Source organism: Ursus arctos, unplaced genomic scaffold, assembly GCF_023065955.2.
Source record: "Ursus arctos isolate Adak ecotype North America unplaced genomic scaffold, UrsArc2.0 scaffold_13, whole genome shotgun sequence".
NCBI lineage: Eukaryota > Metazoa > Chordata > Mammalia > Carnivora > Ursidae > Ursus > Ursus arctos.
In genome coordinates this window covers 29,571,044-29,595,543 of record NW_026622797.1, presented here as the reverse complement: position 1 = coordinate 29,595,543, position 24,500 = coordinate 29,571,044, and the positions used below count along the sequence as shown (strand labels likewise).

The 24,500-nt window shown below is 37.5% G+C and overlaps 1 protein-coding gene and 1 pseudogene across 19 annotated transcripts in view; one reads left to right on the top strand and one right to left on the bottom strand.

The window, feature by feature from the left end:
- EYA4 (EYA transcriptional coactivator and phosphatase 4) overlaps nucleotides 1-19,924 on the top strand; it is a 295,955-nt gene extending 276,031 nt beyond the window's left edge. For 18 of the 19 annotated variants that reach the window (XM_044386350.3, XM_048226017.2, XM_048226015.2 and 15 more), the window contains 7 exons: nucleotides 180-269; nucleotides 5,964-6,022; nucleotides 6,130-6,290; nucleotides 8,872-8,986; nucleotides 13,369-13,490; nucleotides 15,486-15,586; nucleotides 18,956-19,924. In XM_044386350.3, the coding sequence (XP_044242285.1) occupies nucleotides 180-269; nucleotides 5,964-6,022; nucleotides 6,130-6,290; nucleotides 8,872-8,986; nucleotides 13,369-13,490; nucleotides 15,486-15,586; nucleotides 18,956-19,036 (729 nt within the window). In that variant the 3' untranslated portion in view covers nucleotides 19,037-19,924. The other variant, XM_044386353.3, reaches the window with a different exon arrangement.
- LOC113259383 (10 kDa heat shock protein, mitochondrial-like) lies at nucleotides 3,707-5,924 on the bottom strand (annotated as a pseudogene).
- Nucleotides 19,925-24,500: the final 4,576 nt, after the last annotated feature.

The window sequence follows — 24,500 nt, the reverse complement described above, 5'->3', positions numbered from 1 at the left end:
GGCTTAGAGTACCCTTTAGAAAGGCATCTTTTTCACTCATTTGGAAATCTTTTGGATCGTAGGTAAAAATCCATACAGTCTACTCACCCCCACCACTCACAACAATATATACTTAAAATAATCTTAGCAATAAGTGGTTATTGAAATTGTGCTTCATTCTATGTGTATTTTCTTTTCAGGATCCCCCCATGGCTGTAACCCTGGGACTCCGAATGGAGGAAATGATTTTTAATCTTGCTGATACACATTTATTTTTTAACGATTTAGAGGTAAGAATTGAAAAACATAGGAATGGTCATATCCCAACTATTATAATGCTTCGAAGGTTTCTAATAGGCAGATAACCTCAAGAAATCTGAAAATCAGCTCAAGAGGATAGCAAAGTTTCTGTCAAGGGGAACAATGTATATGCAAATATAAACAAACGCTAACTGGCGCTAATGAATTCTGCCTATGTGCTGGCACCTGTTTAAAACAAAAGTATCTCAGAAGAGGAGAAGTTTCGCTTTTCTGTCCCATACCGGACAACCCGTCTAGCACCTTTGGAGTCAAGGTTAGCTTTTCCAGGTTACTAACCAGGGGATTATTTAAGTTAAATCACTGGGTACTATTCATGGTGCTGGCATGGGCCATTAAATTTTGTAGATAATCTGAAGCCTAATTTTAGACAACATTATCATTCCTTATGTCCTCTGCATCTGGATAAAACAGTGCTAGAGCTGTTTACATAGCACATCTGACTGGTTGCATTGCATTTTTTTCTTTTGTTCTCATTTATCTTTTCATTTCCAACCTCAAAGGGAAAATAAAAACAACAACAAAATGAAAGAACTCCCCCTCCCTCAATAGTCTCAAGACCGCTGAATAAGTACTGTAATAAGGTATATAACCTGGGTGCTAATGATCTGAGTTCTTAGGCATTCAGATGGTAAAATCTGAAGTAACTGAGTAGCTGGGCACTGAGCAGAAGTACTTCTCAATCAAGTGCAACTGTGGTGAAATATTTTTAAGTGACATATTTACATTTATTTTTTACCTCATGGTTTCACAATGAAATAAAAGTGTTTATAATCGTATTATACATGGAGAGGAAGATTGTTATTGCAGAAATCCCACCTTGTGCAGAACATTGTATATTGGATTTTCTGTTAATTGAATAATAACCTTTAAAATAAATTTATCACACTATTTCTGTAGAGGAGAAACTGTAGGGTCCACGAGCATAAAACTCACGTCTAAGGTTACCTGCTAGCTAAGTGGTAAAGCTGAGATTTGAAACTCTGGAGTCTCCCTGGCTCCAGAGGACGTATTTCTGCCCCCAGACTATGCTGAAATTAACGGAAGGGTGTGAGAAAGAAAAGCTAAATTAGTCAGTGTCTTAAATAAGTTTTAAAAATTGACAAGGTCTTAAATCCAGTTTCAGCTGCACTTGAGACATAAGAGTAAAAATTCTGTTTTTTAGTATATCCCATAAATGTATGTGCTGGAAATCTGGGTAATATCATTTGTGTGTGTGTGTGTGTGTTTTCTCTGCAGTGAGTCATTGTTTTTACTGGATAATAAAATTACTGTCTGTTTAAAGAGGTTTTATTTGTTTTCTTTAATGGCCAATATGAAAGATCAGTATTCCTCGGCAAGTTTTCCAGTTTTAGATAATAAGAAAAAATAATCACCTCTCTGAAACCTGATTTAAATTAATCCTGCTACTTATTAGTAGTGTAGTATACAGAATGACTTTATATATACATTATAATAGAAAACACATTTTAATCTTTTTGGAACTTGAGTTTTTCTATATAGCAATGACTTTTAGGTTGGTTTTTTTCTGTTGGTTAAAATGGATGAGTCTCATTTTTCTAAAGAAAATTCTAAGATTACTCATCCTTTTAAACTCATAAAAGACCAAAAACAAATTTTTATGTGGTTTTATTCAGGTTTTAGAGTTTTTATTTCATTTCATTATTTTTACTAGAAATAAATGGAATAAATGACCTTTTAGCTTTTTAGTGGTACATTAGAGGCCAGATGGAATAAATTTACCACCAACTTTGAACAGAACAGTAAAGTGAGAAAGCGAAAGTAGCATACGATGAATTTGCAAATACTTTTAGCAAGTTTGACATGAATATTGGCATATCAGAAGCATGTGGTCAGTTGTGGTGCTTTAAGAATTTTTATCTTGGATTATATACTATATAAAATATATTTTTAAAATACCCGACAGGATCTCTGGTAAAAATAGTAACTGAGAAAATATTGGTATTGACTTTCTCTTCTGATTATAGTTTTTTAGTTATGTTTTAAAATGTGATAAAAATTCCATTTGACTCAAGCACTACAACTTAGAATCCGGCAATAGCTTATCAGTGAAGTGATTGAGTGTCTGCATATGAATTGACTGAACTGTCATAACAACATGCACGTATGCACATCCGGATGAAGTGTCCAGAGAAACTTAAAGGCTTATTATTGACTTTAGTGAGATAAACAAGCATGAAAACAAATAAAATCTAAACAGTAGCTTTCGAGGTCGTTCAGTGCGGTGACATATACGTCCACGATCCTTCTACGTCTGATTTTGAAAGTCAACTTGACTTTCTCCCCATTTTTCATTTCAGTAAACCTCTTGAAGGCAAAGATTGTCATGGACTGCAGAAGCTATTTCTGCTATTTCTGCTTCTGCTAACAAAGGGGCGAATTCCTCAAGAGAGCAACTCCATCATTAGCCTATTTTTTTTTTTTTTTGGCTTCTGTTTTTAATATCTCAGGGTTCCTTTTCTTAACCCAGAAATCTAATTTGAGACTCAAATCCTTTAGTAGATACTGTAACATATGTAGTAGCAGCTGCTCTCACAGAATTCCTTAAAAGATACAAATTTAAATCCTAATAGACACTTCTCTGCATCCTGCCCAACTGCAGAGAAGGCAGATGCTCACACTACTTCTCCTAAGAAGAGAATGCTCTCTGTTGAAATAAAATGTTATTTCAGTTAGAATAACTTCCAGAAAAGCAGGCACTGGGGAGTTCAGGTTCACCAAAGTGAGAGAAGACTGCTGTGTGGGTTATAACTGGTAAAGATCAGTGACAACTTTATGGTCACCTTGCAAGACAAAATTAACGAATTTAAGATTAACAACAGAATTATTCTAAATGTTCGAGTGCTTATACTGAAATTTGTTGCAGCTAAGCATTACACTGTTTTTAGTATTTCAGGTTTTGGTCAAAAATAATTCTTGCAAAATTCCTCTGAGTGAAAACTAATTGAAGAACAATTATTTAGAATTCTCTAAAAATGTAAGTGATTGAAGTTCAGGTTTCTTTCACTGGACTGTAATCCTCAGGCAGGAGTCCAGAGTCAACAAGCATAGTTAACTAGGCATAAATTTAAAGAGAAGTTCCATTTGGAAAAATCTCAAACATAACTTCAAATATGCAGCTCATGCTCCAATAAGTTTGATATACTGATGTCCTCAGGAGTAAAAAATAAATTTAGGGGCAAAATGTACAAATTAATCGTGTGAGTTAATACTTGAAATGCTAGAGGAATTTCTTTACAAATTAGGATGAGAAGGTATGAAATCTAGAAATAACTTCTAATTACCAGAGTCATGCCTAAGGATTTCCCCCACTTTTGTTTTTGTTTTTTAATTTATTGTACTTTATTATAAAACAGAGACATGGAAGCTATTTACATAATGAAAGATTTCAAAACTTCAGTGGAATGAACAGCTTCACGTGATGCCATTTGGATAGTGACTGGTTTCCGTCTTCATACTTACCGAGAATGTCACTGTCTCTAAATAAGAAATAAGTCTTGTTGTCTAGAACTACTTTGCTGCCTCCCTATCCTGGGAGAACTTTATTTCCAGTTTTCATGCTAATAATTAGATCTCTCCACTCTTTCCTTTAGAGCCCAATCCAGTAGCCACTACTGTTGCTTACCGTACTTTTCCCTGAGATTTTTCTGGAAGCATAATGCCTCCTTTGGTTAAAGTTTGGGCTGTACTCCTTTCCACCCATACTTAGTCAAAATGGGGTAAACCCTTTCCAAATGCATGTCCCACCCTGACTCCTGTAGCCTTGGCTTGTACCCCATTCTCCCCCCACTCCCCTCCACTCTTGAAAAAAATGTCTTCTTACAGTCCTTACCATGTAGAATATTATTTTTAATGTAATTTCAACTTTGTATTAGAAAATTTATTTATTTATTTATTTATTTATTTATTTATTTTAAAGATTTTATTTATTTGACAGAGAGAGGCAGAGCGAGAGAGGGAGCATGAGCAGGGGGAGTGGGAGAGGGAGAAGCAGGCTTCCCACTGAGCAGGGAGCCCAATGCAGGGCTGGATCCCAGGACCCTGAGATCATGCCCTGAGCCGAAGGCAACCAGTTAATGACTGAACCCCCAGGCGCCCCATCAACTTTGTGTTAGAAAATCTAAATGATTGTGGTAACTTTGTCAAGAACTGTCATTCATTTGTCTAAATACCTGCCATTTAGTCAACAAAGACCTGCTGAGTAATTACAATGTGCCAGATTGTGCCTTAAGCGGGTGGGGGGTATATCCAGGTGACCCAAACATCACCCTCACGGAGCTTCCAGTCAGATTAAACTCTTTGGAGCCCTTCCTTACCTATGAACATTGGTAGACATTTATTCTAAAATTACTAATTTATGTATAGTTTATGTAAATCATATGAACCTTTAATTTAACCTGAATTTTCAAGTTATATACTAAAATTGTATTGACTGGGCCATTTTCATATTTTACATTTTAAAAGAAGCCCAAATCAGCTAGTTCACCCTCAAACTATAAGAGGATCTAATATACTCAGTGTGGAAAGCTGGAGACGAGATACGAAATATTTCACTACCAGATACTTTCCAGGTCCTATAATGAATATAAATAGCAGCTGAAAAGCTCTTGTTTAGTATGGCATCTTCTTGTCAAAGTTAATAATTTTTAAAAAGTGATTTTGAATAGTAAGCACTATGTTATACTGTCTGTGAGTATCTGAAATAATTTGAGGGGAGAAAAAGAGGCCCAAAAGGCTAAACCATACTTACGTAAAGTTAGTAAGTACTAAGTACTTTAAATGCCCTAGCCAAATTCCACTTTCAGATCACATACTGTTTTACTAGAACTTTGCAGATTATTTGAAGGTAGAATAGGATCCTTAGAACAGCAAAGAAGAATTTACTTATTATCTAGAAAAGTGACTGTTTGCTCTGAGACAGTCAGGGCAAGTGTATGGGTGTATGTACCCAAAGTTTATTCTCCTCCGAGTTTGTAGCACATTGCAGATGGTAAATCTTCATTATTTTCCTTTCATTTGTAAGTATCGTTTTCAGCTTCAAGATTTCAAAACTCGAACAAAAGGAAAAAAAGATACCAACCTCTATGGTTATTATTTTTTTTTTCTGTGTTAAAAGATCAGGACCTTTAGAATAACATCAGCATGGTTCTTTCATGGTACCCCTGGCCCAGCAAAAGGCAGGAAGTCCCAGAAATCTCACAGGACACCATAATCATCAGGCCCCTCCGTTGCTGCTCAACAAATAGCAAATACTAGTAACCACCTGAGGTTCAACCACACAAGTTGTGTGTACCTTCAGATTAGCTTTGTTTCCATACTTAAGTATACACAACAGAAATGGCTGAAAGTGAACACCAGTCACTCTTAAAAAGATTCAAAAGATAATTTATTATCCATAATTTTCAGAGTAAACAATTTTAAGCTGCTTGAAAGAAATCCACATGCCATATGTTTTCAGATCCCTTTTAATGGTGCTCTTCCAGATGTAAAATAGAAATGCTACCATTTCCCCAGTTTGGCAGTGGGATAGATGGGCAGATGCTGCCACCTTCTGGCCATGGCCTGATCAAATGGAAAGATGGAAAAACCAAATACCATACAGGCATCTTTTGAAAAACAAATAACTTTTCCAATGTTTTTAACAGGAATGTGATCAAGTTCATATAGATGATGTTTCCTCTGATGATAATGGGCAGGACTTAAGGTAAGCCATGCCTTTTAGTATGCTCTTTCCTACAGAAATTCAGCTATGGAGTTTTGCACATGTAATTATTTCTTTTATTTCTTTTTAATGTATTTTGGGTGTTGCAGTACCTACAGTTTTGCAACTGATGGCTTCCATGCAGCTGCAAGTAGTGCAAACCTTTGTTTGCCAACAGGTGTAAGAGGAGGGGTTGACTGGATGAGGAAGTTGGCTTTTCGTTACAGAAGAGTAAAAGAATTATATAACACCTACAAGAACAATGTTGGAGGTACGTGTGGCTCTTTACATCTAATAAAGATACTGTAGAGAAAGGGAGGATCTGTAGTTCTGTGTTCCATATGAGAGACTACTCTACTAGAAAAGAAATTACCAAGAGCTCCTGCTGAACTACACTGAGTCAGAATTTTAAGTTTCTCAGTTGGTGGGGGAAATCAATGTAACTGCAGAATAAAACATGCGGCTCTGCCAGAGGAGTTGGGAATTCTCTGTGCCCAGATGTTTGGTCAAGATTTACAGCAGGACGTGGAAAGTTTACCCGTCTTCTGCAGACACTATTCGTATAAACCAGACAGGGGAACTCATTGAGGCAGTGGGAAGACCTGTCTAAAAGCAAAGGCCCCAGTCATTAAAGCAGAGCGGTTAGTCCTCATTCCCTTTCTGGAATCCTTTCCAAAATAAATATAAACAGTGCTTTATGTCATTTTGAAGACTTAAATAAGCCTATTTTTTTAAAATTGCATGTTATCTGGCAGTATAATGTATAGCATTAAGTGTGATTATCATGGTTTTTAAATGTTCGGACACTCTAGGCTGTATCTAAACTGTTCTACCTTCATCCACATATTACAGGTGATATTACAACCTGTGACGTGAAAACTAAAATCCTGAATATGTTTCTTGATAAAGTAAACCTCGTTTATTTCTGTTATTAGGATCTTAGGTCAGCAAGATCCTAAGATTAGCGATGAAGTCACATCACATTTTTCTCCCAGGGTTCTCTGTTTCTCTCTCTCTCTCTCTCTCACTTTTAAAAGGATGATTGAGGAGCTTACATCAGAATCTAAAACTGAAGGATAAGTTAAATGTACTTATGCATAGTATATATATGTATATTTATATACATATCATAGAATACAGTATAGTAAATAACATTTTCGTCTGTAGTGTGTATATGTCACGTGCCACACACCATGGGGGTGGGGGGCTGTGTGTCTGTTCATCTTGTATCCCCAGTGTCTGCTGAGTCTTAAGGTACATAATAGATGCCCAGTAGACACTCAGTAGCTACAAGAGAGCAAAAAGCATGTGGAACCATAGACAATAGCAATGTTATTATTGTGGTTGTTAGAACCAAAAAGGGCTCTTAGAAATAGATCTTCCTTCCCAAATGAGAAATAGGCCCCTGCAGGACAGACAACTCTAGTTTTCTAATCCACTCTAATGCTCCAGATAAGACACTTCGGTAAAATCAGACAAGCAGTATATACTAAGTTCAACTGTGGGTAACATGTTTAATTTTAAAATAAATATCCCCTTGAGAAATCTGAAGGGATTTTTATTTACGTACGGCATTGTTTCCCTCATGAAGGGTATTAAAGCTGTGTAGAAACTAAAAGATTACTACTAAATAATATTAGAGCTTTAGAAGTTTAAGTGCTGACATGCAAGTCCATTTCCTGTGCTCTGTTAGTATCCCTGTATTGAAATAAGGGCAAATGAGAGTTGCCAGAAACTATACATTTTGATTTAAAAAATCATCCCCCTGTATATGTGCTCCTGATATTCTGAAATACAATTTAAATAAGAAACTTCTTTTTAGGAGATTTGCATGATCTTGTTTTATCATAAAACAAGGCCTATTTATTTATTTATTTACTAACTAAGCTCCATGCCAAGAGTGGAGCCTGTCTTGGGGCTCGATCTCACAACCCTGAGATAAAGACCTGAGCTGAGATCAAGAGTCAGACGCTCAACCGCTGAGCGAGCCAGGCACCCATAAACAAGGGCTTTTTAAATAAAAACATTAGTATGCCTACTTGTTTTCTTATCCCCACATCAGTGCAGTTTTAACCATCGTTTATAACTTGTGTCATATACTTCAGACTTTTAAACACAATTCTTTTTTTTTTTTTTTTAAGATTTTATTTATTTGACTGAGAGAGAGACAGCGAGAGGGAACACAAGGGGTGGGGAGGGAGACGCAGGCTTCCCACCCAGCAGGAAGCCCGATGCTGGGCTCGATTCCAGGACCCTGGGATCATAAGCTGAGCCGAAGGCAGATGCTTAATGATTGAGCCACCCAGGCGCCCCTTAAACACAATTCTTAACTTCTTTTTAAAACGCAGAGTATTTGTGATAACTTCAGTGCTGGTAGCTACATATGATAATGTCAGTATTACTGCTTAAAAGTGGTAATGATTGTGATTATTAAGAAGTGAAACATTTTCAGACAGCCAGAGTGTTCGAGGTTTGCCTTAGTCTTGTCGACCCCAGCTTCTTCTCCCAACCTATCGTATCACTGTCTTTTGGAGTGGGACCCCCGGCGCGAGCGGTCGAAGCCTCTCAGGTGATTGCGTCCACTGTGCCAGATTCTAGGTTCAGTGAGAGCAGAGCCTGGGACCCCCTTTTTCACTGTTAAATCCCCAGTGTTTGGCCCAGGGCCTGAAATCTAGAAGCTATTAAGTAAATATTTGAATGAATGAATCGATAATCAGTTGTTAAATGAAAGATCACTATTGATATAAATCTCTCTCTGTTTCTGATATGATCTATACTAGGCAGAAGGGAGACCAAGCTAGGTATTCCTGAAATTTTTCATCTCTTAATTCTGCCTTGTTTTTTGGTTGCAGGACTCCTTGGCCCTGCCAAGAGAGATGCATGGCTACAGTTAAGGGCAGAGATCGAAGGTCTGACAGACTCCTGGCTAACAAATGCACTTAAATCTTTATCAATTATTAGCACTAGGTAAGTGGTATTATTTCAGTTTCTGTATTCATTGTATTGAAGATGTAGATGTAATAGCATAACAGATATACAAACCCTTTAATTACTAGAGTATTCTAGAATTCAAGGGACCTAACAATTCATTGAATCAAGCGATTTTCAATGTACGTGGGGGGGTGTTTGGGTACAGAGCATGGGAGTTACTGCTTCTCAGAATAACTAGGAGATCCCTGGTCTTTCCCCTCCTTTCTACATTACTACTGGTAATCTCCACAGGAAGGTCATGTGACTTACAATTTAAAAAAAGGGAAAAAAAATCAGCACCCTGTTGGTTGCAAAGTATAGGAGATGGTGAAAAAAAAAATACAGTTTACACACAGATGCATGTTTTTAAGTGCTTTGGCCTATTATAGATAATACACATAATTTAAATGCAACGAAATAGCTAGAGAAATCTCTTTGAAAAACTTGTAACCATTGTGTTGTTTGAGCTAAACAGTGAAATACTGACTTACTAACATAGATAATAGAACAGAATAGACTTGTAACTAGTTGAACACCATGTGCCATAAATGCTAGTTCATGAAGTAATATAAATCTGGAAAGTGATAGCTAGTTAGGGATGGGATGGATCTTTATATTATCCCATTCCTTAATTTTATTTCTGAATTAGGAGGATAAATAAGAGCATGCGTAACCAACCTGTGGGTAGCCCGAATTCAGAGAGAGGTAATACTCGGACTGATTGAATCGGGATACAGAAAGCCTTGGCAGGGTAAAAGGAGCATCCAGGATTAGAATATGGAAGCCAGCGGGTAGACATCCAATCCTGCACGTGGCTTCCAGCCGCCACGTGACCAGCAACTACACTGACTGATACCAGAAAGTGTAAGTGGGTGGATGGAAGTGGGTAGGAAGCTGCAGATTTCCTGGGTCAGGCTGGGGAAGCCATACTAGAGTACTTTGCTCAGTTCTGGGCACCTCATTCCATTGGGGGCTGTGGCATATTTTTGAAACGTCTTGTGTCTGGCAAAGTGGCCGAAGGGGTTTTAGGCTGAGGATACCACATGAAAGGAACAGTTGGAGGGAGGAACCAAGGAGTTTCATCGGAAGGAGGGTCCTATGTGGAACAAGATTACCGGTTTCAACTGTTGGAGATGTTAGGCTGAAAGTAAATTGCATTTCTCTCTGATCTGTAAAGGAGAAAATTAGGATGGATGGCTGGGAATCCTAGGAAGGAAAGTTCTGGCTCTGTGGAAGGAAGAACTGTCTCATAATTGAAGCTGTTTTAAAATGGGACTTGCTGACTCGTGATGTGTAACTGGTGCTACGGAGACGAGAGGTCAAGGAAGCTAGGACGTGAGGGTCCTGAGTCCCTGCAATTGTGTGTAAAGTGTAGTAGAATGTGCATGTCTCTGAGGAGGAGGAGGTCAGCAGCTTTCCTTATTTCTAGAAGAGGTCTCTTAGATGCTTAAACACCAAGGGTTATTACAGAGTTATACAGATTATATTGTGTTATGTACAATATAGAGACGTTATTATTACACACCGGCCTTAAGCAACTACACGGGTATGTGATTTTAAGAAATAAAGGTGTAGCAAGGAGAAGGGGAAAAATAAGTCATTACACACTGGAGATTTAAGCACCTTGAAATTTGCCAAGTCATCCACATGGAGGACCCTACTGGTCATTTTTACAAAACGTCCAGGAGAACAGAAACTTACACAAAACTTGGCTCAATCACGTATCCGAGGCTTTAGCTAAGGTTGCGCCCTCCCGCTTTAATTCTTCTCCTGTGAATATAGTTAAAGGTCATAATCAAATGTGTGGGAAAATTCTCTATGTAAGACAGGATTTATAATATTTAGAAATCAAACCATTCCAGGTGAGCTAACTTTCAAAACATGATGCTACAGCCATGATTTTCACACATTGTATTTTGTGGGGAAAGGGGAACTAATAGGTATTTTGACATAAATGAATAGGCTCATGATACAAACAAGTGAAAAAAGTAGAAGAAAAAATTATATATATAGTATGGTACTAATGAGAAAAAAGTCTATACACAAATTCTTTTTTTTTTTTAATTTTTATTATGTTAGTCACCATACACTACATCCTTGGTTTTTGATGTAAAGTTCCATGATTCATTGTTTGCATATAACACCCAGTGCTCCATGCAATACGTGCCCTCCTTAATACCCATCACTGGCCTATCCCAATCTCCCACTCCACCTCCCCTCTGAAGCCCTCAGTTTGTTTCCCAGAGTCCACAGTGTCTCATGGTTCATTCCCCCTTCTGTTTACCCCCCCTTCGTTCTTCCCTTCCTTCTCCTACCGATCTCCCTGCTATTTCTTATGTTCCATAAATGAGTTCTGAAAGTAAACACACAAAACAGCTAGAGTAGTTCCTCTCTGCTCTCTGGATAGCTAAATAATTGATGCTTTTCATGCTCTTGATATTTGCCCATATTTCACAAATGTATATACATGCAACCTATAAATATATGCAGTGTTTGTAATTAAAAGTTACAATGCAGGGGCGCCTGGGTGGCTCAGTCGTTAAGCGTCTGCCTTCGGCCCAGGGCGTGATCCCGGGGTCCTGGGATCGAGTCCCACATCAGGCTTCTCCGCTGGGAGCCTGCTTCTGCCTCTCCCACTCCCCCTGCTTGTGTTCCTTATCTCGCTGCCTGCCTCTCTCTCAAATAAATAAATAAAATCTTTAAAAAAAATAAAAATAAAAATAAAAGCTACAGTGCATTATAAATTGAGTATTAAATATATGCGATGTTTGCAGTTTATAAATCTGTAATTTATATACAAGGTTTGTAATTTAAAAATGAAATGATATAACTCCAAGTATCACTATCAGTGGCAAACCTAAATTTCAAAATACTACTTCAATACAGTAATGTGTTTGTGTATTATGCTTAATAATCTGCCATCATTCGGGGAGTTTCTGTCTAATAACAGGCGAATCACTTTCCAAGTCTTTATTGCCTTATCGGCAACATTAAGGATTGTATTGGTGATACTTATTAAACTTCTACCTCTGGAAGGCTTTGTTTCTTTATCCCATATAAGTGAGAACCTCATCGTGTGTTTCCAGAAGTCAGAGCTCCCATTACAAAATCAGGTTATTTATGGAAATAATTTAGAAGGAAAATGTTTTAAAAGCCTGTAATTACAAAGGTTTTTTAATAAATTGCAGTTTTTCTTTACATAGGATATGTCTAAAGAATAAAGCATAATATTAAGTGTGCTGGGGGGGTGAGCATCTACATACCCATGGGAAATAGGCACTCAACTTGCTATTCTAACTTCGAACTTCTAACCAGGCTTCTGAAAATCAATCTAGAGAATTCTAGAGAATCTTTTTGGGGGCCCTCACTAATAAGTATTAAGGTCTTGTGCTACAAAATACCAACAGAGAAAGGTCCATACCTTTATGGCTCTGAGTCCCAATTTGATGTGTGTGGTTTGAGCCCCTCAAGGCAGGACAGTTCAAGTTTTTCATAATCCACAAGGAAGGACCATAGTCCATTCTTTCCAGATCTCTGCCTCACAGTTTCCACTCTCTTGGTGTTTCCATTATCTCCCCCACAATATTACCATGAAAGAAACAGCTGTAAGTTGTAAAATGGGACACTGTCCCTGTCAAAGAGTAGGGCCTTTATAGACGGATTAAAACTGGACCCACTAACTGCAGTTGGCCCTTTGTTGTTGTTGAGAAGAAGATCCAGGGATTCACCTCTTCTGGATTAAATAGGGTCCTCTCCATTCTTACTTCTTCGGGATCCCCATCTGTCAGCCCCCTTGATTGGAACACTGGACTGTTTCTCCCACAAAATCCCAAAACTCCTCTTACCCATCCCATCACCTTCTTTCTGCCTATGTCTACTACTTTTCCAGGCTCTTCTAATCCTGGGATGTAGACTCTTACCACCCTGAAAAAATGCCTCGTCTGGATACTTGTAAAACTTAGAGCTAAACTATCCCTCTGAAAACCTTCCCGTGATTGCTACCGGCTGGTGTAGGTGTTCTTTTCTGAGGTTCCACAGAAACCTGAGGAGATCTTTATTACAGGACATATTTCACATTGCAGGTGTCTATTTCCTTGTCTCTCTCCTATCTGTCTTGTGACCTGGGATGCGGCGGGGACAAAAACGTCATTCATCCTTGACTTCTTTTTGCCTTCTCGCAGCACTTCCCGCATTCGGGGATATATCCCTAGCCCCTGTCCTGGTGACGGCCAGGTAGCAGGCACTCCATTAGTAACTTGAAAGTTAGCAGGGCCCGTTGGTTATGGAATTGAAAGACCCCAGTGATCATTTTAAAATCTGCACCGTTAGAAATTATTTAGTATTAGAAAACAATTATGCGTATTTCCTCCCTATCTTAGGAGTAACTGCGTAAATGTCTTGGTAACGACAACCCAACTGATCCCAGCACTCGCGAAGGTTCTACTCTATAGTTTAGGAGGTGCTTTCCCTATTGAGAATATTTACAGTGCAACTAAAATAGGTAAGAAAATTCTTTCTAACTTTGTATGAAATGTGTTCACATCTGTGTCTTGGGGGATTTTCTTAATATGTCTCTCTGCATGATTCCCTCTTTTATTGATTCTGCTATTAGAATAGCACGCAAATTTGAATAGAGCTCAGATAACAAAGTAGCCTGCGACTTATTGTACATGTGCAAATTTTATGGAAACTCTTGCCTAGTGAAATTCTGAATTCAGTATCTGGACAATTCCGTTTACTTATGTATTTGTATTTATCTTTCATTACAGCGCCTGTTTTCAAAATAACAGAGTGTCTTTGGCCATGGTACTTAATATCTTAGCATGATATATGATACTGCATCTTGGTAGATGCAATAATCTGGATGTAAGATAAAAATGCTATGTTGGCATTACAGGGGAGTCTAGATGGATGGCAGTAGTATCCTTAATTCCAGAAAAAATAATCTCATGAATCATAGCTCACAAATGGCTGGAAATCCACATTTCCAACAGTGTTCTATAGTAATCAAAGAACTACAGTCTTGTTCATGTGCTTACTGTCTGCGGAGCCGTCTTTGACTTGAAGTGCCTCTCACAAACTATGTCTCTAATAATCTTTCAAAAACAGAGCTTCCTAACCTCTGCCGTCCTGGAAGAGTTAAAAGCAAACAGCTCCCGTATTGCACTGTCTTGTCAAGGAAATGCCCGGGGAAATGTGTTGTATAATTTGCCCGCAGGTCAGCAAACTTAGACTCTGGCACCTTGACAAGAGCTCAGAATCCCAAAATCCCCTACCAAAAATAACCTGCCCTGGGCCTCGCCGAGTTTTGATATTGGCACCAGCTAAAAAGAGGCCCCAGTTGCAGCTGTTTCAGGAGTATAGTTAAAGAGGGCCTCTATAAGCTTTCATAATGTAAATCCCACATTGTCATACGCACTACAGCTCAGAGCCCTGATGCCAGTCCCACTCATTCATTACAGAAATGTATGTATTTATGCTAGCAGGATTAACCTATCACACTTTATTTTGCATTTTGACACGTCAAATAATTTTACAACAGCATAAACATTTCTTCTAGCAAGGACAATATTCTTTTTTACTGGCCAAAATTTGTTCCTTATATTTAATCTGAAAAAACAATCCTTTTTATTTTTCCCTTTAAGCTAGTATTTTTTGGCGTTCTGAACTATCAGATTAAGAAAGAAATGCAAAAAAAAAAAAAAAATAGCCATGACTGCATGAACATTCTGAGAATGAAATTCAGAGAATTATGCCAGTGTTGTAAAACGAAGAACATGTAGAAATTCCACCGTGTTATTCCCGTAGTGCAATCAGAGGAGACAGGTGTCTGCAGTGCTGTGGTCCAAACAGCACCCTTAGTACAATTAATCTGAGCAGACTAGCTCCCAGCCACTTGAAGAAAGGAGTTGTTTATCAAGGTAAATCCACATCTTAGTATTTCCTCGTTCCTTACAGGTGAACCTTCAGTTTTTTACAATAGTATTTCTAGCTGACTTGTCTATACTACTTAAACTAGATAAAATTGATACACGGAATTAAACAAATAAATGTTTAAACTCATAGTTGCTTGTAAAGTTGTTCCAGTATTCTTTTGGTGGTGTAAAAGATGCTAACATTTTCTCTGGGTCAAATGTTTAACCCTACTGACTTTTTTGAAGTGTGAAACACATTTGTTCAATCATCTGTCCCAAGTAAAGACTTACATGATTCAAACATATTTGTTGATTTCATAAACCCAGAGGTCGCAAGCTAGTTTAAGTGATTGACGTCCACGAGTGATTAACCTAACACTTTATGAATCTTCAGGTTAATGAATGCAATGGCTGGAAGAATAAGCAGTGCATTGTTTTTCAGGCAAGGAAAGCTGTTTTGAGCGTATAGTGTCCAGATTTGGCACTAACATAACTTATGTTGTGATTGGAGATGGCCGAGATGAGGAGCATGCCGCTAACCAGGTAACTTCACTCTGAACTTTATCTCATTTATCTTCCAGGAAAAGAAAGTTGCTTTGAACGAATAATGCAAAGGTTTGGCAGAAAAGTAGTATATGTTGTAATTGGGGATGGTGTAGAAGAAGAACAGGCAGCAAAAAAGGTAACCTGTCTCAAACACTGTTGGTGTGATACTTCTAATGCAAGCTTTTGTGTTTGCATTCCTGTAGTTTGGCCCAGTGGCAGCTTGACAAATGATTTAAATTTATAGATGCAAAGCAGTAAGAGCATGAGAAGGTCAATACTTACATTCAAATAAACCATTTGGAGTCTAGCGTTTTTTGCCTGAAATTTGATAGGAAATGTGTGAAAATTTAGTCAAATTGTGTGTTTGTGTGTGTGTGTGTGTGTGTGTGTGTAATGCACACAGATAGGGCAATCTTTGAAAAGGTGGGGGAAAATAACTATTTTTAAACACATAAAGTTTAACCAGATAAGTTTAGTGAGCTCCACAGAAATCATATGAATGGTTCTGTTCTTGCCCCTTGGCTCACCCACCTTTTATGCCAATGGTCCTTGTGAGTGCCTTGTAGTAAGTGTGCTCCATGATGATAAATGCTAAGGATAGATTTAATAGCTGAAGAAAAAAAACTCTTGCTAGAGGATTTAATAAATGCCGTTGGAATGGCATATATTGTTCAGAGCCTTTGGTGCCAACTCGTCATAGAGACTTAGAGGCAGTATGCCTTATGTCTTCTACAAGAGTGTTGCCAGCCTCAGTGAACCGTTAGTACTCAGTTGAAGCCAAGCAGCTGGCGTTGAACATATTCAGAAAATCTCATAGACCCTAGGTATTTAAATAAGCCTTTTCATCTGGCCCATATTTTTGAAGAAGAAATTAAGGTAGTTAAAAACCATTAAATGGTTGGCCCAAGATCAAAAGAAGGAGGCTACCAGGATCGGTCCTAGGCACCAAACTATCAGTTGACACAACACTGAGATCTAATGCTTCCTTCACGGAAGGGTCACAAATATCATCTAGCCAGGATTAAAATCATAAAATTTATAAAATAAGGCAAAATGATAATTGCTATTTTTAAACAGTGAATATCAGCTTATATTGTTTTACATAGAAAGAATGTTGTCGTTATCCTGAGGAGATCTCAAATCATCATCTAATAAAGCCTTCACTAGACACTTGCATGTGCTAGAATGTTTACCTGATTTCTGTTTTCCAAAATAAATACATAAATGAGTTTTTAAGAAAAGTTTATAGCTATACTAAAAGATAAAAGAAAGGACTTTGGTTTGTAGATAATTCAAATTGAACAAAGTGAAGAAAGAGAAAGAGCTTCTACTTTAGAAGGTTTGGTGAAGCGTTGGAAGCCATAATTGAAAAATTCCATGCTTTTCCATAATATGAAGTGAACTGCTGTAGGTTCTGACTCCTACAGACCTCTTGGTCTTAATTATTAGCAGCATCAGTGACCCAAGACAGCACACTGGCCCCTAGGACATTCTGTGTAAGGTCAGAGATGCAGCCTCAAGAAACACAACTTTCATTGCTGACTGCTACTTAAAAATCCTTCCAGTTGCACACAGTTAAAGTGTCTTTTGGAGTTTGTCCATGTCCAGAGTCCCTGCTGTTTCAATCTTTCATATTGGCACCATCGTGACAAACAGCACGTAGTCAATGCAGCCAGTGCAGCAGACATTTTGCGTGTCTTTTAGACTATGTGAAATTCACACATATCTAGGTCAGAGCCATATAAATTCGCTTTTCCAAACCAGAAACATTATATGCCTTTGAAAATGAAAATTTATAAAGTCCACACCATTTATCTATGGTGTGAAAACAGGACTTGGCACCCCAGTTGTTAGACCCTCTGCTTTACCCCTGAAGCTTCAGGAGAAAAAGGCATGACTCCAAGTGGACGAGAACCTTGTTAGAATGCTATTTCCAAATGGTTGTTTATGTAGGTACAGTTTTGGTGATGGTGAAGGCTTACAGTTCTATTTTGAAACACAGGTGGCTGGTTCCTCTAGTATCCAGGATGCATGCTTTTCTTTGGATGTGGCTGTAATCGCATGCGCAGAAATATAAAGTACTATTTTGTTATTATAAATAGATCTGAGCTGAATGACAAAAAAAAGGTTACTTCTAGGTGAATTTCTGTGCTTTAATTGGATCTAGAAACATGTTTCGTTTGCAAATTTAAGAAGAAATTTCAAAGTTTAAGAATTAATGTATAACCACACCCCCCTATAGAAATATATAATGTGAGCCATTATTGTAATTTTAAGTTTTCTGGAAGTTGCATTTTTTTTAAAAAAGAGGTAGAATGAATTTTAGTAATATACTTTAACCTAATATACCTAAAATATTATTGTATCAACACCTAATAAATATAATAATTACTAATGTGATGTTTACATTCTAAGTCTTTGAAATTCAGTAGGCATTTTGAACAGGCCTTGTCACATGTCAGGTGCTCAATAGACACATGGCTGCCATATTGGACAGCAAAGAATCATAACAATAGTGATTATATTTTAATGTTTGACTTTTATAATAAAATTTATTTTCCATGTTATATACATAGATATGTATTTCCATTTTATATATATATAAATATATATATGGATATGTATTCTACACATATATATTCTAGAATATGCCATCAGCTGAAAATTACAAGTAATGCTTTGATTTTAATTGCCACTGTGCATTATTTCTTTTTTTCATTATTGTCCATAATGGAGTATTCTTAGACAATTTTTTCCTCATTACACTTTTTCGTGAAACTTATCACACATATACCATATCCTGGTATGTCTTTGGAGAGGCTCAAACCATTGTAATGTCTAAAAATATTTTTCCCCATAAGAGGCTATTTTTGTCCCCCTTAGTACTTACCACCCCTATTGAGAATGGATGCTGGAGTGCTTTCTTCAGTCCTATACCAGTGAAATAAGTCAGTGCTACTGACTTAACTTATACTCACCCCAGACAAGGAAGAAGGTTGATCATCCCCACATTGTTTTCTACCTTATACAGTCCAGCTTCAAATTATTTTTTACATAAAAGGAATTCACCCTCTTCTTCTCATATAGACAAAAACCTTGGACTTAGGAAATTTATCATTTTTTAAATTTTGTTTCTAACTGAGAGGTGAACCCTAAGGAGTGTTGTGGTTAAATATTGCTTCCCATCAGCCACGGAGGATTTTCATGCTCAACTTGCTTCCCCAGATGCTGATGTTGGTCATGCTTTTCCAGAATAAATATTAAACTACTTAAGAAATCTCAGTATTTGCTTTTATAAACATTAAAATCCAGTTCAGATCTATTTCTCTATTATTTTGACAATACGATATTGATGCTACCAAGCCTTCAGATACGATCATGCCTCCCTTGAACGTGGATGACCCACACGTCTTTGTGTGTACGGCTGCTTCATTGAGACAATAGTTATGATTTCTCTCCATTCCTTCCCCTTCTCTCCTCTGTCCCTCCCTCTGTCAACACACAGCACAACATGCCCTTTTGGAGGATATCAAGTCACTCAGACCTCTTGGCTCTGCATCAGGCACTGGAATTAGAGTATTTGTAACTGTGTTCTCTAGCTGGAGATCCATTTTTTTTTTTTTTTATATTTCAAGTACACTGAATTTTTATGTGTGATTCAATGCCTCTGGCTTTACACATATAAATTGTCTTAAAGGATGAAATCATATTTGGAATGAAAATTCCAGAATGAAGAATTCAGATTGCTGAATGGAATTAAACTTTAGCACTACAGAAAGGAAGCTCTATGGTCTTATATTTACAACACTTTAATGGTTAAAAAAAAAAAAATCTGTGGAGGTTGCTGGTACACACCGAGTGAGTCCTAACTGGAACTAACAACTTTAGCAAAGAACTCTTACCCTGGCAAAGCACCAACACAGGCTCCGTCTGACAAGGTGGTGTTCAACAACATTCCTCAAAATGGGAGATCTTCTCAGCCCTGAGGTTTGAATCTGACTTTAGCCTACCTAGCCCAGAAAATCTGAATTGGAATGCACTCAGACTGTATAAGGACAATCCTATCTAGACCTGTAATTTGTGTAAATTATTGATGAAAATAATTTACTGTGACTTTATTAGCAGCTGACTTTGAAAGTGGATGCAATTTTTTCTTTCATTTGTTGGGGAGGGAAGTGGGTGGGCAATGGGAGTCTAATAACGTCTCTTTTTTAAGTTTGGCAAACAGAATGTTCATACTGATGTGTTGTGCCTTAAAGACAAGACAGCGTTTGTGTGTTACAATGTAACTTTGGTTAAAATCTCTGTAGATAATGAAAAACAAAAACAAACAAACAAAAAAAAACCTTTGTGATCATTCTTAAGATGACCAAATTTAAAATTCAAGCCGTCAAAGCTTAATACTGCATCATCAAGAAACTGAGTATTTGTTGCAATAAGAAAACAATGATAATAAAGGAAAGCTTGTGTTTTATTTGGGTTCTTAATAATTCCAATAATTATGTGAGGCAACTATTTGTGCATCCAACCATAAGCAGGAGGTTTGGGAAAGACTGTGGGACCTTTACTTAGAAAGTGAAATGTATGTTGAAGTCTCGAGTACCCCTTTCTACAGTTCTTCTGGAGAAAACTAAGAGCCATATTCATAACTACTTATACTATTTTGAGTTTGACTTTTTGATATGTGTAAGCTGTGTAGAGGAAAATAGTCTCATTAAAATCATAAGCGAATAGCACCCAAACTTTCTTAGGATATGCCATGAACCTGGCTTGAAATTCACATTGAGTGAACATGGCTTGCAATAAAGCTAACTGCATTCATTCCCAATGCCGTTGCGAAAATGAAATGTCATCAGTGGTGGAAGGCGAATGCCCAGATGGCTTCTAAAGAAAGGAGTGAATCAATGAAAATTTTACCTAGAATATCATCATAAAATAAATTGGCAAGCGAGCCAGATCTTGGCAGCAATACTAAAATTACAGCAGTGAAATAGTATCTGGTTCTCCGTCTGAATGCGTCAATCCAGTTTCTCTCCCTTAGAGACCCACGCACCTTCGTTTCTGCCTGCACTCTTCCTGCACAATGGCCTGCATTCATTGCAAGGAGAACCTGTCATCGTTGTGTGTGCATGTGTGGTTTTTTTTTCTTGGTGTGTAGCCCATGTTAGGAACACGATACAGGTTCTCCTGTCATCTTGTGTGACATGATTTCCCTTGTGGAAATTTAAGACTTCAAGATCTAGGAGTGTTTTAATGGTGTCTGCACCTGCAGTTCTGTGTTCAAAATGTCATAATGTGGAAGTTGGAATCCAGCTAGTAGGCAGCGCCCCTGACCAGAGGCCAGTCCATGGTAGCTCATCACCGGAGGCTTCGGTGCTCCTGTAAGGTCAGTGCTTTGTACACTGATTACAACATTCACTATGGAAATGTGGTTTTATTTTCCAGGTTGCAAATCTGTATTTCTTTACTGAATGATAAGGCCATATTTACATTGGGCAGAAAGAGCTTGAGATCCAGTTTTGCAGATTTTAAGACTATGATTTCACATGAACCTTAAACTCACTCTTTAAATTTTGTTAACTTTTGGCTCTTTCTGTGCCAAGCACTGATGCAGACAAATTAAGGTTGTGATACTTTTAATAATAATGATAGTGGTCATCATCATCTTCTTACAATTCTGTTGGCCTTTAGCTTGAAAATAGCAGTTTAAAAAAAATCAGAAAGCTGCACTGGATTATCGATAATTATATTTTGTGCACTAGGACCTTAAATATTTATTACTGTGAATAAAAAATTTATCTTTCTAGACAGTTTCTTCAAATGATAGAATTGTGGCATTACATCTAGACTTTTAATTCTTTTTCGCATCAAACAAGCAAGGCTTCTAATGCTACTAACCCTGCAGGGCCAGAAAGGAACACCCTTCACAGACAAAGGAAGGGTCACCGATGATATTACCCAGTGCTACTTCTCACATTTTCTCCCCTGGTTGTGTGTTCAGAAGAGGCTGCCAGCATAAAACCTAAATGCTGGGTTAACGAATAACTTGTCTGGTACAACAATGGGACAGGCCAATATGGCTGACCTCTCAGTTTGACATGCAACTCTGAGCGTGCTCACACTAGAACCCTGTCCTTCCTGTGCCCGGAACAGAGATCCTCTTCCTTTCTGATCTAAAACAAACAAACAAACAAAACAAAAGAAAAAATAAGCCAACAAACCAACAAAAAAACAACTCCTTTGGCAGTTCGCACTTTCTGTTGACATAGAATATTGTGCCTTATTCTAAACCAATTTGAAAATGTTCTGTCACCAAAATGAGTTTTCAGCTACTACATGTGCAAACTTGGTAACCACCCGTGTCACACCTGAGAAAAATCAAAAGAGGTGGCCTGGCTACAATATTATAGCATACAAGACTAAGTCATGATACCCCTACAAAAGTTTGTAAGTCAAATTCAAAGGCAAAAGAAAAAAAAAAAAATAGAATCATCCAGTCTGTGCACAAAAAAGCAGATAACTCTCAAAATGGTTTTTTCCTTAGTTTCTGGTGAGTGAAGATTCAAAATAGTGTCAACAGCATGCTCCAGTTTGAAGTTTTTTTTCTTTTTAAGCACATGTGTTTATGATGAGCCTACATTCTCAGTGAATATGGCCTTTAGTATTTCTTTCAAAAACAAATTTAAGCATCATGAGCCAAAGTTGCATTTTGACTCCCAGCTATGGTAGCATTATGGAAATCTCACAAAGTCACGGGTTTCTGTGATGTATTAGTACAGTATAGATTATCGGGGCCGACATAATTTAAAGAAATGTAAATTAATATTAAAAGCTTGTAAAAATATGTACATCTTTACTATTTCTCAATAAATACCTTTGGAAATGTTTTCATTTTCTTCACCCTCCCATGTTGTAGAGTTTTTGTTGTGTGGACTTAGCTCGATTTTAAATAATGTGAAATTTTATATTTAGGCTTCCTGCTGTATTCTTAGCTTCCCGTGCTTGTGCCTAGATGATGGCCTTTGCAGTTAAGGCAAGCTGAGATGTAACATGGCAGAATGTCACTCATCAAGACTAAAAGCGGGCTGGTGTGCCGGGAGGGTGTGACTTGCGTTAGTTTTTACGTAGGAGCAGTCACAGGCAAGTGTAATGCAGAAAGGAGCTGCAGTTCGTTAATGACAACATAATACCTTTTAGAATATTTAAAGCAAGGTTTTTTTAGATAAATATGGGACCCAGCTTATAAGTAGCTTCCAAGAGTGATCAAAGGAGTGTTGTTCTTAAATAGCTTTTTTTTTTGATTATCTGAATTCAAGTTAGTTAACACATGGTGTATTATTAATTTCAGGGGTAGAATTTAGTGATTCATCAATTGCATATAATACTCAGTGCTCATTACATCAAGCACCCTTCTTCATGCCCATCACCCAGTTACCCCATCCCCCACCCTTCTCCCCTCCCAGCAACCCTCGGTTTGTTTCCTAGAGTTCAGCGTCTCTTAACGGTTTGTCTCCCTCTCGGTTTTCATCTTATTTTTCCTTCCCTTCCCCTATATTCCTCTGTTTTGTTTTCTTAAATTCCACATATTAGTGAAATCATTTAATATTTATCTTTCTCTGACTAACTCATTTCACTCAGCATAGTACCCTCTAGTTCCATCCACGTTGTTCAGATGGCAGGATTTCATTCTTTTTGATGGCTGAGTAATATTCCATTGTCTTAAATAGCTCTTAACAGTTTTATCACCTTGTATATGGTATTTATTTATAAATCTGTTGTTCAGATGCAAACCAAAGGGAAATTTCAGGCAACCTCATTCATCACTTTTTAAAAGGTTTATCTCCAAAAGGAATAGGTCCCACCTGTTCCCCTAGCACTTCTATCATTTCCCTGCTTTACTGTTAAATAATACGTAATCCCTAGACTTATAATTATCCAACATGGCACGTAATTTTATTTATCTCTTGTATTGGATGACTCCCCCACTAGAATGTGTACTCTGAGGGCAGGATTTTTGTGTTGTTTTGTTTTGTCCACTTCTATATAACCAGTACCTAGGAAAGTATCTGGCATGTAGTAGATACCCCCCCAAAAATATTTGCCGAAGGAATGTATACACCATAGGAAAACTTGTACGATCATGGTCTGGAATTAAAAAGATTTTAAAAGGTTGAGGTAGATTTTTTTTTTAAAGAGAAAATGTGCAGGTAAGTTTGGATGGAACTAATGTGAATTTTTACAGCTTAGCTGGAGTGTCTGCTGGCCTAATAATTCATGAAAATAAAGAGCAGAGATGGTTATAAGCAAAGACATATTTGGAAAAAGAGTTACATGTGAATTGAGAATAATCTGAAAAGAAACAGTAAGCTTGCAATGAATCAGTAATTGCTTCCTCTGGCCCCATTACTCTTTTATTAAATAATAATAACATGCATCATCAGTAGCTTTAGTTGATTTAAATTACTTAAAGCCACAAAATAGCACATAAAAATTAGATCTGTTTGCAAAGTCTGTGGTTTGTAATTCTGAGATCCCAGAACAAAAAAAAGAAAGAGGAATGTGTGATTTCCCTTAGCTAGCAAAAGCTAAGCATTATTTCACATCTGTTCATGATAATACTTTTTTTTAAATTAGTTATTGAATATAGTAGTACAAAAGAACCATATATTCATTCACGGGTTACTATTCAAAAACCTCTCAAATCTGACCAGGCCAAAGTCAATTCTGGGGATCTACTCTAGTAAACTAAACGTGTTCTCACAGCACCAAGGGGAAAACTTTTCAAGTTCTGACTTTAAATGCCTCTCCCTCATCCAGAGAACCTTCCAGAATTGTGCTGGCACACAGTTTGAAAAATGTCCAAACATAATGTGCTAATATCTGACAAAGCAGATAACTCTGTACAAGCCAGAATATTATCTTCCTTCCCCATAAAATACTTTTATTTGAGAGAAAGAGAAAGAGCCAGGGGGAGGGGCAGAGGGAGAGGAAGAGAGAGAATCTCAAGCAGGTTCCACGCCCAGCTTGGAGCCCAGCACAGGGCTCGATCT